The sequence below is a fragment of the Gracilinanus agilis genome, chromosome 4 (genome assembly GCF_016433145.1).
Source record: "Gracilinanus agilis isolate LMUSP501 chromosome 4, AgileGrace, whole genome shotgun sequence".
NCBI classification, from domain to species: domain Eukaryota; kingdom Metazoa; phylum Chordata; class Mammalia; order Didelphimorphia; family Didelphidae; genus Gracilinanus; species Gracilinanus agilis.
The window spans coordinates 241,673,749-241,688,684 of NC_058133.1; the positions used below are offsets into that span (position 1 = coordinate 241,673,749).

Below are 14,936 nucleotides of genomic sequence, written 5' to 3' on the forward strand. Positions count from 1 at the left end.
AAACTTTTTTTACAGAATTAGAAAAAATTATAACAAAGTTCATTTGGAAGAACAAAAGATGAAGAATATCAAGGGAACTAATTAAAAAAAAAAAAGTATGAAGGATGGAGGCCTAGCAATTGCAGATCTTAAACTGTACTCTAAAACAGTGACCATCAAAACAATATAGTACTGGCCAAGAGACAGAAGGGAGGACCAAGGGAATAGATGTGGGGTAAATATCCTTAGCAAGATAGCATGTGACAAACCCAAAGATTCAAGCTTTGGGGACAAGAACCCACTATTTGACAAAAACTGCTGAGAAAATGGAAAAACAGTATGGGAGCGACTAGGTTTAGATCAATATTTCACACCATATACCAAGATAAATTCAGAATAAGTAAATGACTTAAATACAAAGAGGGAAATTATAAGTAAATTAGGTGAACATAGAATAGTTTACCTGTCATATCTATGGGAAAGGAAAGAATTTAAGACCAAGCAAGAGACAGAGAACATTATAAAATGTAAAGTGAATAATTTTGATTATATTAAATTTAAAGGTTTCTGTACAAACAAAACCAATGCAACCAAAATTAGAAAGGAAGCAACAAATCAGGAAAAAAATTTTATAACAAAAACCTCTGACAAAGTTCTAATTTCCCAAATTTATAAGGAGTTAAGTCAATAGTACAAGAAAGCAAGCCATTCCCCAATTGACAGATGGTTAAGGGTGTTATAAACAAAAAGGGATGTCCTAAGGAGATATAGATATATAGTGATGTGACTGTATCTATCTGTATTTCCCTAGCTGCAGATGATGGAGGAATACCAACTCTGATCACCCTTGATAGTTGTTATAATTTCCCCTTTCTTCTAACAGTTGCCCAGGGAGGACCCCCGAGTGGTTAGATGGATGGGTAACCTTTCCAAGTGCAACCTGGGGTTGGATAAATTAATATAGGGCTTTGATTTGCCTTGGATCATGTTTGATATCTGACTGCGTCGACTCCCTCCCCAAGGGTCATGATATAAAGAACACTCAGGAAGGTACTTGTTAAACTCTCTTTATCTAAAATCAGGGAAAGGATAAACAGGACAAGGAATGGGGATTGGAGACCCTATCAATCTATTATCTATGCCCAGTTGACAATCAGGACTGGAGGCTATTGATATAGTAGAAGCTGGAGCTTTACTTTCTCAACTACTTCTGGCCCAGCCTGGCCACAGCCAAGTCAGAGAATAGGGAATGCTATTGATGCAGCTATGTTGGTGATCTTATTTTCTCAGCTTTCTCACTACCAGTGTTTGGTGATGCACTAGCTCTCACAGTCATCAGGAAATATTCAGATCTATTCCTACCCTCTTCTTCATAGACCTCCCTGCCTCCCTTCACCACCCACTCAGAGATTTCCCAGTCCAGAGACTCCTGTCCAAAAGACCTCCAGAGCCCAGAGAGACCTAAAGAGACCCCCTCCAAGTGGCTGTTAGGGATATTTATGCTGTCAGGCCAACTGCCATTTGCCCCTGGCTCACGGCACCTGGGAACATTCCATGTTTCCCAACTGCCTTCCCTGTCATTCAAGATGGCATCCATCACTTCCCAGATTGTGAAAATAACAAGGGATATGAACAGCCAGATTTCAAATAAAGAAATTGAAACTATCAATAAGCACATGAAAAAGTGCTCTAAACCTTTCATAATTAGCAAAATGCAAATCAAAACAACTCTGAGGTACCACCTCACACCTAGCAGATTGGCCAATATGACAATAAAGGAAAATAATAAATGTTGGAGGGGTTGTGTCAAAATTGGGACACTAATGCATTGCTGGTGGAGTTGTGAATTGATCCAACCATTCTGGAAAGCAATTTGGAACTATACCCAAAGGGCTTTAAAAGAATGCCTACCCTTTGATCCAGAAATATCATTACTAGGTTTGTACCCTAAAGAGATTACAATGAAAATTTTTTGTACAAAAATATTCATACCTGTGCTCTTTGTGGTAGCAAAAAATTGGAAAATGAGAGGGTGTCCCTCTATTGTAGAATGGCTGAACAAATTGTGGTATATGATGGTGATGGAATACTACTGTGCTGTAAGGAATAATGAACTGGAGGATTTCTATATGTACTGATACAGGACCTGTATCAGAGTGAAATGAGCAGAACCAAAAGAACATTATACACAGAAATTGAAACATTGTGGAACAATACAATGTAATGGCTTTAAGCTATCAGCATCTCAAGGGTCAATTGAATCAGCACAGTGAGGGGGCTCTCAAATCTTCAGTCCTCATACCATCTGGTAAACTAATAACCTAGAAAATAAGCCAAAAATAGCATCAAGGAAGGACTGGAGTTTAAGAGGGTACCCCAGCTTCCCAGAAAACAAAGCCTACCTATTATTAGAGATAAATTTATGACTACATGATTGGAAACCCTATCTTGAAATTGAGTCTAAAGTTTATAGCTTGATGATAAGCAACTATCTTAGTAACTGAAATCAGTAGACACAAGTTTTCTTGGGCAATTTCCAGTTTTTCAAATTATGGATCTAAAGAGGAAAATTATAAGGGCATTGCTCTGATGTGTCTGTAAGATTTCTTGTTTTATGATGCTGAGCTAGTTTTGTCCTCTGAAATGGCTATGTAGCCTTAATGATACATATTGTTTTTCTAAGTAGTTTGTCTATATCACATTTCAAAATGAGAGAATCTTAGAATTGAAAGGGTCTTCATGAGTCATATACTCATCAAATACATACTTTCAAAAGAGATGTCTCTAGGATGGGAGAACCTATTCTCTCACCCCACTCCTACCAAGACAACCTATTATACAGTTCAATATCCCTGTTAGTTTTTCCTTCTTAAAGCTAAATCTGGCTCTTTGTCACTTTAACTTGTTTCTGGTCCTGTCAGGGCCAAGTAGAATATCTCTTCCAAATGAGAGGTGTTGGAGTATGGAACCTAGATATATCTTCCATAACTCTTTCTTTTCTTTTCTCCAGGATAAATAGTCCAAATTCCTTCAAACAATTATCTTGTGGCATAGTTTCTAGTTCCCTCATCATTCTGGTCACCTTGCTGTGGACAAACTAATTTTTCAATGTTCTTTCTAAAGTGTGGTACCCAGAACCCATTTGTCCAATTGTTCAGTCGTGAATGACTCTTTTTGACTCCATAGACCATATTGTCCATGAGATTTTCTTGACAAAGATACTAGAGTGGTTTGTCATTTCTTTCTCCAGTGCATTAATGCAAAAAGAGATTTTCCTAGGGTTTCTGAGGCTACATTTTGAACTCAGGTCTTCCTGACTCCCGGTCTGGTAATCCATCCACTGACTGGAATGAAGCTAATATTACAATTGTAGATTGATTGATAAAGCAAAATGGTACTATTATCTCCCATATTCTGGACACTGGACCTCTCAATACAGCATAAATTTATACAATCTTTTCTTGACTGCTTTGTCATTGCCATTCAGAAATTATATCACTGGGTCAAAGGGTATGCATAACTTTATGGCTCTTTGAGCATGGTTCTAAGTATTTCTGTACTCCTTACGGGAAAAAAATTTCTAATTCTTTCAGTTTGTATTTGTAATAGTTACTTTCTTCTTTGGGTGGGGATTTCTATGATAATTTTAATACTAATTTAATACTAAATCTTTGGTTTACTTATACCTCTAGTTTTATTTCTTAAATTGGGGCTTTGTGCCAGAATTTAGCTCTTCCCCTTATTGCATTTTGGGTGTTTAGACACCTAGTTCAACTGAGTTCCTGGGTTGATCTCTATTTTTTGAGGTTAAGTCCTTTGAGGTTCAGAGAACTGTGTTTTAAGGTCACTATAAAGGCATCTCATGTCAGGTCAAATCAATAAACATTTATTCAGTGCTAGAAGCTTCTCTAAATCCTGGGATATAAATGTCAGCAAAAAGAAAGAAAATATTTGCTCTTAAGAAGTTTATATTCTAGGGGGGCAGCTGGATAGCTCAGTGGAGTGAGAGTCAGGCCTAGAGACAGGAGGTCCTAGGTTCAAACCCGGCCTCAGCCACTTCCAGCTGTGTGACCCTGGGCAAGTCACTTTACCACCCTTGCCCACCCTTACCACTCTTCCACCTATGAGAAAATACACCAAAGTACAAGGGTTTAAAAAAAAAGAAGTTTATATTCTAGTGACAGAAGTACTACTTTTCAGAAACAAACACTTTTACTCTAGAGCAAGAAATTAAATGTATTATCAGATGATGTATACAAACCATCCCAGAAGCTGCACATGAGACTATACCCTCAGGATAAAAAATGTTAAAACTCCCTTAACTGATTTTATTGAATTGTGTTTCTTATGGTTTTATAAAGGTTTTTTTGTTTGTCTTTGGATCTATATGGAAGATAGCTTTAAACAGGAAATTACTAAGAGGGATCTTAATTAGGAGATTTTTTGCAATAATTATGGCAAATGGCAATAAATACAAGTCAAAGTCTTTTCTGTGCAAAGATTTTCTCAACCATATAAATGACAAATGACAATTCAACCTTGGCTTGAAGACCAACAGGGAAGAAACCCATCACTTCCCAGTACAGTACAGTCCATTTTGGGGTAGCTCTGATAGGAAGTTTTTCCTGATGTCAAAACTAAATTTGTCCCTGAAACTTCCACAGATTGTTTTGCTGACATATACTTTATCAGAATGGGATTTGTGTGTATACTTTTTGCAACAGTTCTATTTATTTAATCAAACTATGGAATTCTGAGGTTATTAGCAAAAGTGAATGTTATACATTTTTTTCAATTTGCATGATACTGTTATCCTGAGACCCTTTCTAAAGTTGAACATTTCCCATGTAATTCAAAGTTATTCACAAATTCTCCTAATTCTTAGAAATTCTTCAGGAGAGAGACATAAAATAATATTCTTTGTTTTTCTAAAGAGAAAACTAAGACGAACAGAGGAGAATGACTAGATTTAGTTAGTGCTGGTACTACTAGAAATTGACCTTCTAACTCATGACTATACATTCCTACTTCTTGCTTTAAAAATGGGATAGTATTATGGTCTGGTCTACAGCTTCCTGGGTAACACCATCAGGTGTTTATAGTTCCTGGAGATTTCAGCTCTTCTTCCCATTATCCCTATTTATGTAGGACCATATTCCTACTTCAGGATGGGAGCAGCTTCTCTGCTCTCCCAGTGCCCTCTGAGATCCTAGGGAGAATAAAGGGAGAAATGACTCCACCTAGGGAAACCCTGTCCTGCAGAAATAGTAACAGCACAGAGTCACAGTGGTCCAAAGGATGTTGGGGCCCAGGGGAGAGAAGTAAAGGATAGGGATTGGAGGGGCTTGGGTGGGGTCACAAGAAGTAGTCAACCACTGGCTTCTTGGAATGGATGCCCCAGGTTTCTCTGAGGTGCAGGTTCAAAGATAATGAAATCCTATTTCATGTCTCTCTTTTTTTCTTGTTTCCTACAAGGTGGCAGCAGACCTCCAAATCTTCAGGTTCATCCAGCAACTTGCAGCCAACAGGTGCCAAAGCTGATGCCCTGAGGGAAGAAATGGAGGAGGCTGCAAACCGAGTAGAAATATGCAGGGTACTTACTCATCCCCTACCTTGCCCCATATTGTCCTTTACCTAAAGGCAGACTAAGAAAGAGAGAGACGTATTAGCACACATACACACATACTCACAAGTTGTCCTTTTGAGCTGAAACTCAGAGTGTCTGTAGGTACTAGTCTCTAATTCTTTAGTATATTCCTATCAATGATTCTTGGTTTTTTTTAACATTTATATATATATAGTTATAAATGGTTTCCTTTGAAATCCTATACGTTTTATTTTGTGCACTGAAAAACATTATTCTGAAAAAGTGACCAAAGGCTTCATCCTACTACCAGAGGAATTCATGATACACAAAAAAAGGTTAAGAACACTTGTTCCTTATTTTAGATCCTAGTAATTCTTTCGGAAGAATAGAAATTAGTAGGTCTGAGGAATATTGAGAAAGAAATTTGACGGCATTCTAGACTACACTGTTTCCATTAGTCCTCATGTATATTAAAAGAAGAGAATATGTTTATTGTACTTACCTTACTTTGATGCACCTATCACTACTGAATTTTTTTAAGTATCATAAATTTCTATATAGGGCTCTGTCAGTGGGAAATTCAAACTCATTACTAATATCAAATTTTGATACTGCTTTCTCTCCAAATTTTGTGTCATGTGTAAATTAGCTAAGCTATCTATGTCTCTAGGTAGGTTATTGATAAAAATTTTAAATAGTCCATGTTACACCACTAGAGACTTCCATCAAAGTTGGCATTGAAACATTAATAATTATTCTTTGTATATGGCCAAGTAACAAATTCTGGATTTATCCAGCTATACTAGCTCACATCAACACTAATGCACATTTCTCAACTATGTCTGCACAAATAATATCAGAAAAAATTTTACAAAACCCCTTACCCCCAAAGAAGGACATTCTACTTTAGACTGATTGAAATTTTAGAAAACTTTTCCTTTGCTTCTATTGAACTTATATGCTTTTTCCCAGTACTGCTCTCTGTGCCTAAGTGAATTGTAACGTGCTGCCTCAAATATTGAAACTCATGTTTCATCAGTGTTATATTGTTTTCATGACGACTTGATTACCATTTTGCCCTCCACAGGACCAGCTCTCAGCTGATATGTACAATTTTGTGGCCAAAGAAATTGATTACGCAAACTACTTTCAAATGGTAAGACCCAGAAGAGTGGAATTATTTTGAATTGTGGTTTCTTGAGTAACTATAGAAAGACTATGAGTATAAGAATAAAAGGTTAAAAAACGGAGACTTTCACTCTTCCTGGCTAAGGATACTCCTAGTCATATTTATATAAGAGACAACATGAAACACAATGGATAAATGAATACTGGACTTGAAGTTAGGAAGACATATGATGGAATCCCGACAGATATTTTCTAACTGTACTACCATAATCAAATTATATAAACTCAATCAGTTTCGGTTTTCTCATCACTGAAATGAGAATAATAATATGTATAGTTTTTCCTTCACAGAATTGTTGTAAGGATCAAAGGAGATAACTGAAAAGTTTTATTCAAATATCAAGTATCTTGTCATGATATGAAACATTAGACTTCCGTGTTCTCCTTATTTAGAATGTTATTTTTTTTAGGTTTCTCCAAATGCCTAAAAATAAAAAAGAATCATCAATTACTTAACACTAAATCTGTACACCTTTCTCATTTTTACATGCTAATGGAAAAGGATTAAGTAAAACATAAACTATCACCAATTAGAGCTTTTTAAAATTATAATTTAGTCTTATGAGTTAAAATATATTAAACATTTGACTTCTACAAAATTTTAATAGTTTTAAACTTTATTCATAAATGTAGCAAATAAAACAAGAGCTTTGATTACACGTCATGGCCAGGGGAGAAAAGAGATAGGGAGGATAAAGGGGAGAAAGTAAGAAGTTATAGTTTTAGAAAAAAAGAGAGAAAGTTAAAAATAAAAGAATATAAGGAAAATAATACTTTATTGGGATGAAAACTTATAGACAAAAGAAGAAAATAAGTCTAAAAAAGTTTAGTATGTTCTCTAAGTCGTTTTATTATTCTTTTACATAATGTAAGCACCACAAAGTCTCACATAAATGTTTCATCATGGCTTAAAGATGACCCTGGATTCTTGAATATCAGAAGACAATAAGCTTTGTCAGAATCTCACCATCTATGGTCCTAGCCATATTCAAATTTAAATCTATTTTTGGAGCCTAATTAAGTTACTATTGAAGAGGTTTATCACCATGCCTTGGTAATAGATGTTTTTAAACACAGAAACCCATGAAGCAAAGATAAAAACAAAATGGCCCTCCATCCTGTTTGTTCTGCCATGACATTGGCATAGTGGTAGAAAAGGAGATAGAGGATACTCACAATTTTTAACTTTAATTATATATAACTTTAACTAGACTTTAACCCCTAAGTATAGTGGTGGGGAACATCTAGATGGAACAGTGGATAGAATGCTGGCCTAGAATCAGGAAGACTTCCATAGTATCAAATCTAACCTCAGATACTTACTAGCTATTGTTTGTTTTAAATTCAGGGAAGCGTCTAGCAGACTTCCTATGGACACGTGGGGACTATCAGATTACATTTCCTGTGATTCAAATGGGTTTCCGGTTTCTGGTTTCTGGTTCTTTGGGCGTGGAGACGTAGACGTCCCCACGCAAAGGACAGTTTAAATGAGAGGAGGACCCAAAAGAATGCCTCTTGATCTTCCTGAGGAGCTGGGTACCAGAGGGACAGGATGAGCTCTGGCAGTAAATATAAAAGATAGGCATGGTCATATATATATATTTTACCAACATGGCCATGGCTTTAATTAAACTACTAATTTCTCTTATTATATCAGTCTTTATCATTTTTAATCGTAACAATAATGGCAACCACAAGGTCAAAATTCGAATTCTCAATTTTCCAGATAGCCTAAAGAGAGCCATGCCTGTTTTTTGGCCATCTTGCTCAGCTCTTTTGGGCAATTTTTTAAAAAAGGAAAGTGGCCTTGCTCACCATGCTTTTGCTAAAAGCAACAGCATGTTTTTGCCTCAGTTGGGCCTCAGCCAGCCAGTCCAGCCCGACCACCTTGCTTAGAACTTTGAACTTAAAAAAACACTTAACTTTTAAAACCTCAGAACTCAGAGTTTTAAAGAGTCTGTATCTTACTGTATTTTGCTAATTAGTTTTGTGAATTAATCTTGCTTATTTCGTTGATTTTCCTGTTGCACTGAATCATTTTAAGCTAATGAAGTTTCTGCTTATGATTTTATTATATTTCCTAATTTACTTAAAGCTTACTGTATCAAAAACCCTGTGGTTATATATATACCATCTATGAACATTTTATAAGAGCACATGTCTTTTAAGTTTTATTCTGTCTTGGTAATTGTATAGAACCTTGGAAGTTTCCATACCTTGAGATTTCAATTGTAATTTTACAAGAGGTCTTTTAACTCTTACTCTAGATCCTAAAGAATTGTTGTCTTAAAGGATAAGCTTTTATATATTTTATTACAAAAAAAATTATTGCCTTAAATGGGTAGAAGCATGAAAATTTCCTACCCGGGATTTTTTTAAAAACAGGAAGCCAAGGAGCTCCTGAATATTCTTATCAGAAGGATCTAGAATTCTTGAGGATGATTTAGACCAGAAGATTTTTAAATATCAGATTTTGATATGAAAGCAGTAACAGTTTGTTGAGAAACTCTTAGCCAAGATTTAAAAGTTGTAACAAGTATATGATTTTTTAAACATCATTGTTTATTGTTTTAAAATGTGTTATTGGAAATTATGGTACTCTATTTGAATGTGCATTGTGAATCTGCTATTTGTAAGATCCATTTTCTCTCACAGAAAATCTCATTTTTGGGTAACAAAACCCTTCTAGTTCTAAGCTATATATATTTGATTTTTAAAACATTTTTTATTAGAGCAATTGATTTTTCCTTTTTCTCATCTTGTACTGGAAGTACATATATAATCATTATTTATCCTTTTTTAAAATTTATTTTGCAGTGATATAAGCTTAATGCAAATACCTGAGCCTATGGGACTGTGATTTAATGCCTCTCTGTCTGATTCCAGGAGGAGTGCTGAGCCACATGGTCACAGACCTGACTGAGAATCTGCATGAATTGCAGGAGTAATATGCCAATACTTTAGGGCTTGAAATTGGGGTTTGAGTCCTGGAGTCCCAGTCTTTTCTAAAACTTTAGAGGACGTGGGTCCCCTCAACTTGAATTCCTAGTAATGCACCTAAGATTGGTTATTTATTTGGCTCACTTCCCTAAAAAGCTTTATTTTTATTAATTTTATTTGTTTAACTTATTGGTACTCTAAAATGTGAGATCTTCATCCAATGAAGGAGCCTGAGTTCATAGCAATCTTTACATTATTATTATAAATTAGGCCAGAAAAAAATTGTACTTAAATAGAACAATGGAACATAGGTGTTTTACCTGAAGACCACAAAAAAAAGAGTCTAGACATTATCTTTCAAGAAATTATCAAGGAAAACTTCCCTGATATTCTAGAAGTAAAGGGTAAAATAGAAATTGAAAGAATTCATTAATCACCTCCCGAAAGAGATCCCAAAATGAAAATTATCAGGAATATTATAATCAAATTCCTGAGCTCCTAGGTCATATTGCAATCAAATAAAAATAAGTTTCAAATATTGTGAGGCAACAATCAGGATAACACAAGATTTAGCAGCTTCTACATTAAAGGATCAGAAGGCCTAGAATATATTCCAGAGGGGAAAAGGGCTAAAATTACAACAGAGAACCCCACTGAGAAAAACTGAGTATAATCAATATAGCCTAGGTGGTGAATGTATGCCATGTGTGCCAGAGAGGGCACATAGAGCCTTCTCTGTGGGCATATGTGCTGTTGTCCACCAGAGTTCATTACTAGAAAGCCAGAAGGACTCAGGCTGAGGTGCTCCCTTTCCCCTATCCACTGCACCTGAGGACATTTTTTCACTTCACCTGCCCCTCTGCCTAGCAACCCAATAGGAGTACATCCTCCCTCCCTTGTCTGGGGTAAAGTGGGGGGTGGGGTGGGCCCAGCACTCAGTCTCTAGGTGGGGTGGGGCATGGCACTCAGTCTCTAAAAGGTTCACCATCACTGGCCTAGAGGGTGGAAGAAATAGGAAAGAGATGGGAAATGATTCTGCTTCAGTGCATTTCAGAGGCCATAACAATACCAATGTATAAGATAGTTTTTGAAAACTGCATTTCAGTATAGAGATTCCACACACTGCAATAAAGCCAATCTTGCCAAAATTCAATTGTTAAAATCTAAGTCATTCAACTGGAAATGGTAAACAAGTGTATTTCCTAGCATTTCCTCTTTTTATCCCATCTTCCTACAGTGCTTCTGAAGGCTAGGGCATATCTTTCCTCTTTTTACTCCACAAAAACCTTTTTCTTCCTAAACACTGTACCTTCCCCATATTCCTGATAGATAACAGACAGGCAGATAGGCAGGCAGACAGACTGATTGCTAGATAGATATTTATATGTTGTTTTGGTTGTTTCCCCTTTTTTGTGGGGAAATAGTAAAGTAAAGGAAAAATGGTAATACTCGTTTACATTTATATAGAACTCGAAGGCATTATATATAAATACACTCTGCAAATTATTTCACTTGATCCTCAAAACCAATCTTGAAGGTAAGCACTATAAGTACCCTTTTCACCAAAGAAAAAGCTATTAAAATTGGACTCCAGCTTTCTCTTATTTGCACTGAAACTATGACCACTTTGAGTTTCCAGAGTAACCTGTGTCTTTCTCCTGATTAGTAAAGTGACTGAAGCAGGAGCAAGAGCATTATTTTAAGTGATATTGACTATTGGGGAGGAAGTAGATCAAATTATAGTGAGGTTTCCTCCTTCCCTTCCCATGAAAGCTTGAGCTTAAACCACATAATAGTAAACAATGTACTATATGGAATGGACCATAGTAAGAAATATTTCCTTTGTTTTTTCTCAGTTGATAGAAGTCCAAGCAGAATACCATAGGAAGTCATTAACACTATTGCAGAATGTTTTGCCTCAGATAAAAGCACAACAGGGTAAGTATAAAGTTTCCTTTACTATTAGAGGGTTTCTAGTAATCAAACAGAACTCTTTCTTGTCATTTGGATGAGGCTGTAATGACCACAGTCCTTGTTTCCATTGCACTTATACTCAGGAGCCTTTTAATATAGAAGTACCATATTTTGTTCTTTTCTAAAGCAGGGATTCAATTAAATAGGTCTGTTAATTGACCTAACCTTCATAGAAACATGGCATATAAGGGACTAGAAGGTGGAGTTAGAAGTAAAGAGATAAATGAAATTATAGAATCATAGATTTGGATGAAATTTCAGAGATCCAAATAGTGAGCCAAGGTACATTGTGCCAACACCTGGCCAAGAAAAATAATGTTGAGTGGCACAAATGAAAATTCCCCTCATGGCCATGATATCAAGTAGTAGTTGGGTGAGCCTTGATTTTTTTGAGATAAAGTTTCCTATCCATCAGTTTACCAAATGTTGTCTTCCTTTTGCTTCTACAACAGAGGCATGGGTAGAGAAACCATCCTTTGGGAAGCCCTTAGAGGAACACCTTGCAGTCAGTGGAAGGGAAATTGCATTCCCTATTGAAGCATGTGTGACCATGCTACTTGAATGTGGAATGCAAGAGGAGGTATGTATATGCATCTACACCCTACTTGCTACAGCTTCTTGAAGCCACAGGTGAGAGCTGGGTAGTATGTGGATATTACAGGAAGAAAGCAGCTTTGAAAAAGGTTCAACTAGACTACATATCACAGGTATAAGTTTCCCCTGAACATACCATCAGGTAAACCATCCCAGCAGGCAGGCTAAGCCAGGTGGAGGATAACCAATAAGCCTCAACATGTTGGTGAATTAGGGGGACAGTGTCTACCCCAGGCATATGAAGATTTTCTCCCATAGAAGGGATGAGTAAGAATAGTTTGTTTCAATGGCCATGAAAGTGGCTGGAGCAAGTATTGCAGAGTGCTTAGAGCGGTGGTTCCCAAACTTTTTTGGCCTACTGCCCCCTTTCCAGAAAAAATATTACTTAGCACCCCCTAGAAATTATGAAACTATTTATAATACTCAAAATAGAATGTAATACAAAAAGAGTGTGGCCATCACCACCCCGCTGGATCGCTGTAGCACCCACCAGGGGGTGGTGGCACCCACTTTGGGAATCACTGGCTTAGAGTTTAGTTAGACTACCAAGAAACATTTTTATAGAATTAGAAAAAAATTATAACAAAGTTCACTTGGAAGAACAAAAGATCAAGAATATCAACAGAAATAATGAAAAAAAAAATGTGCAGGACAGGAACCTAGCAATACCAGTATTGCTAAATACTGTATTAAACTGTATTATAAAGCAGTGGTCATCAAAACGATATAGGACTGGCTAAAAGACAAAATGGAAGACCAAGGGAATAGACTTGGGGTAAATGTCTTTGGCCAGTAAATCCAAAGATCACAGATTTTGGGACAAGAACTTGCTATTTGACAAAAACTGCTGAAAAAATTGGAAAACAGAATGGGGGAAATTAGGTTTAGAAAAACATCATACACCCCAAACCAAGATAAATTCAGAATAGGTAAATGACTTAAATATAAAGATGGAAACTATAAATAAATTAGGTGAACATAGGAGAGTATACCTGTCAGATCTATGGGAAAGGAAAGAATTTAAGACCAAGCAAGAGACAAAGAATATTACAAAATGTAAAATAAATAATTTTGATGACATAAAATGAAAATGCTTTCATAAAACAAAACCAATGCAACCAAAATTAGAAGGGAAGCAACAAATTGAGAAAAAATATTTATAACAAAAACCTCTGAAAAAGGTCTGATTTCTCAAATTTATAAGGAATTAATCAATTGTACAAAAAAATCAAGCCATTCCCCAATTGATAAATTGACTTGAATACACAATTTTCATATAAAGAAATCAAAACTATCAATAAGCACATGAAAAGTGTTCTAAATCTCTTATAATTATAGAAATGCAAATCAAAACAACTCTGAGGTACCACCTCACACCTAGCAGGCTGATTAATATGACATTAAAGGAAAGTAATAAATGTTGGAGGGGATGTGGCAAAATTGGGACACTAATGAATTGCTGGTGGATTTGTGAAATGATCCAACCATTCTCGATGGTAATTTGGAATTATGCCCAAAGGGCTTTAAAAGACTGCCTGTGACTTCCGGTTAAGATGGCGGCAGAGTAAGGAGCAGCTGCTCGATCTCTCCTGACCGAACCACACAGGACCCCTCAAGGGGAAATAAAAACGAGTCCAGAGGAACGAAGGAACCCCACAACAGGGCGCAGCATTGAAGGTACACAGAATCGGGGCACTGCCACGCTATAAAGGGGTGAAACAGCTCTCACTAAAACACGAGAGGAAGAAGCCCCTCCCCCACCCCCCACACCGCACAAGCCGGTAAACAGGATTGGGGCAACCAGATAATCACTGGCAGCCCCGGAGCCCGTACCTGTGCGCTGCAAGACGCGGGACCCCAGGTGGCTGGGACTTTCCCTGAGCGCCCACGTGGGTGAAGGCACCGCCTCCGGCCAGGACAAAGGCTCCTAAAACTAGGCCTTTCCCAAGCTCTGAAGGCATCGCCTCAGGTGCGAATAAAGATCTCCAGCCCACGGACTTTCACTACCTTCTGCAGGGGTGAAAGCAGGCCCCTAAGAGCATCAGCTCAGGCAAAGGCAGTGCCCTAGGCTTGAATAACGATCTCCAGCCCAGCCTTGGACCTCCAGTGAGGACCCAGTGCAGACCTGAGCGTGGCTGTGGAAGCAGCCCCAAAGACTGCTGAAGGAACCTCGGGCAGAGGGGCAGACCAGGAACTACCAGGAGGCCTGACCCCGAGGACAAGGAGACCAGAGCCCCCCCCCCCAAGCTTGCAAGGCCCAGGCAGACCCAGAGTGCAAAGACAAAGCGGAAAAGGGGCGGGGCTAACAATGGCCAGCAATAAGGAAGTCCAGAAGAAAAAGACCATGAAGAGAAACTCTGGAACACTCGACAACTTCTACACAGAGAAAATCCAGACAACAGAAGAGGGAAAACAAAAATCCAAACCTCCCCAAAAAAATGAAAGCTGGTCACAAGCTATGGAAGAGTTTAAAAATGAAATGCTGAGGAAGATGGAAGAAATCTGGCAAGAAAATAACAGTTTAAAAGGCAGAATTTCGCAATTGGAAAGTGAGACAAGACAACTGAAGACCAAAAATGACCAGATTGAAAAGGAAAACCAGTCCTTAAAGGCTAGAATCGAACATTTAGAAACCAATGATCTCTCAAGACAACAAGAACAAATAAAACAAAGT

At 37.3% G+C, this 14,936-nt stretch overlaps 1 protein-coding gene across 1 annotated transcript in view; it reads left to right on the forward strand.

Annotated features, from left to right (window-relative positions):
* Positions 1–14,936, forward strand: part of ARHGAP44 (Rho GTPase activating protein 44) — a 185,008-nt gene that overhangs the window by 85,578 nt on the left and 84,494 nt on the right. Inside the window, exons 7-10 of the mRNA XM_044673871.1 lie at positions 5,455–5,572; positions 6,654–6,722; positions 11,551–11,632; positions 12,121–12,248. Of these exons, the coding sequence (XP_044529806.1) occupies positions 5,455–5,572; positions 6,654–6,722; positions 11,551–11,632; positions 12,121–12,248 (397 nt within the window). The remainder of the gene's footprint in view (positions 1–5,454; positions 5,573–6,653; positions 6,723–11,550; positions 11,633–12,120; positions 12,249–14,936) is intronic.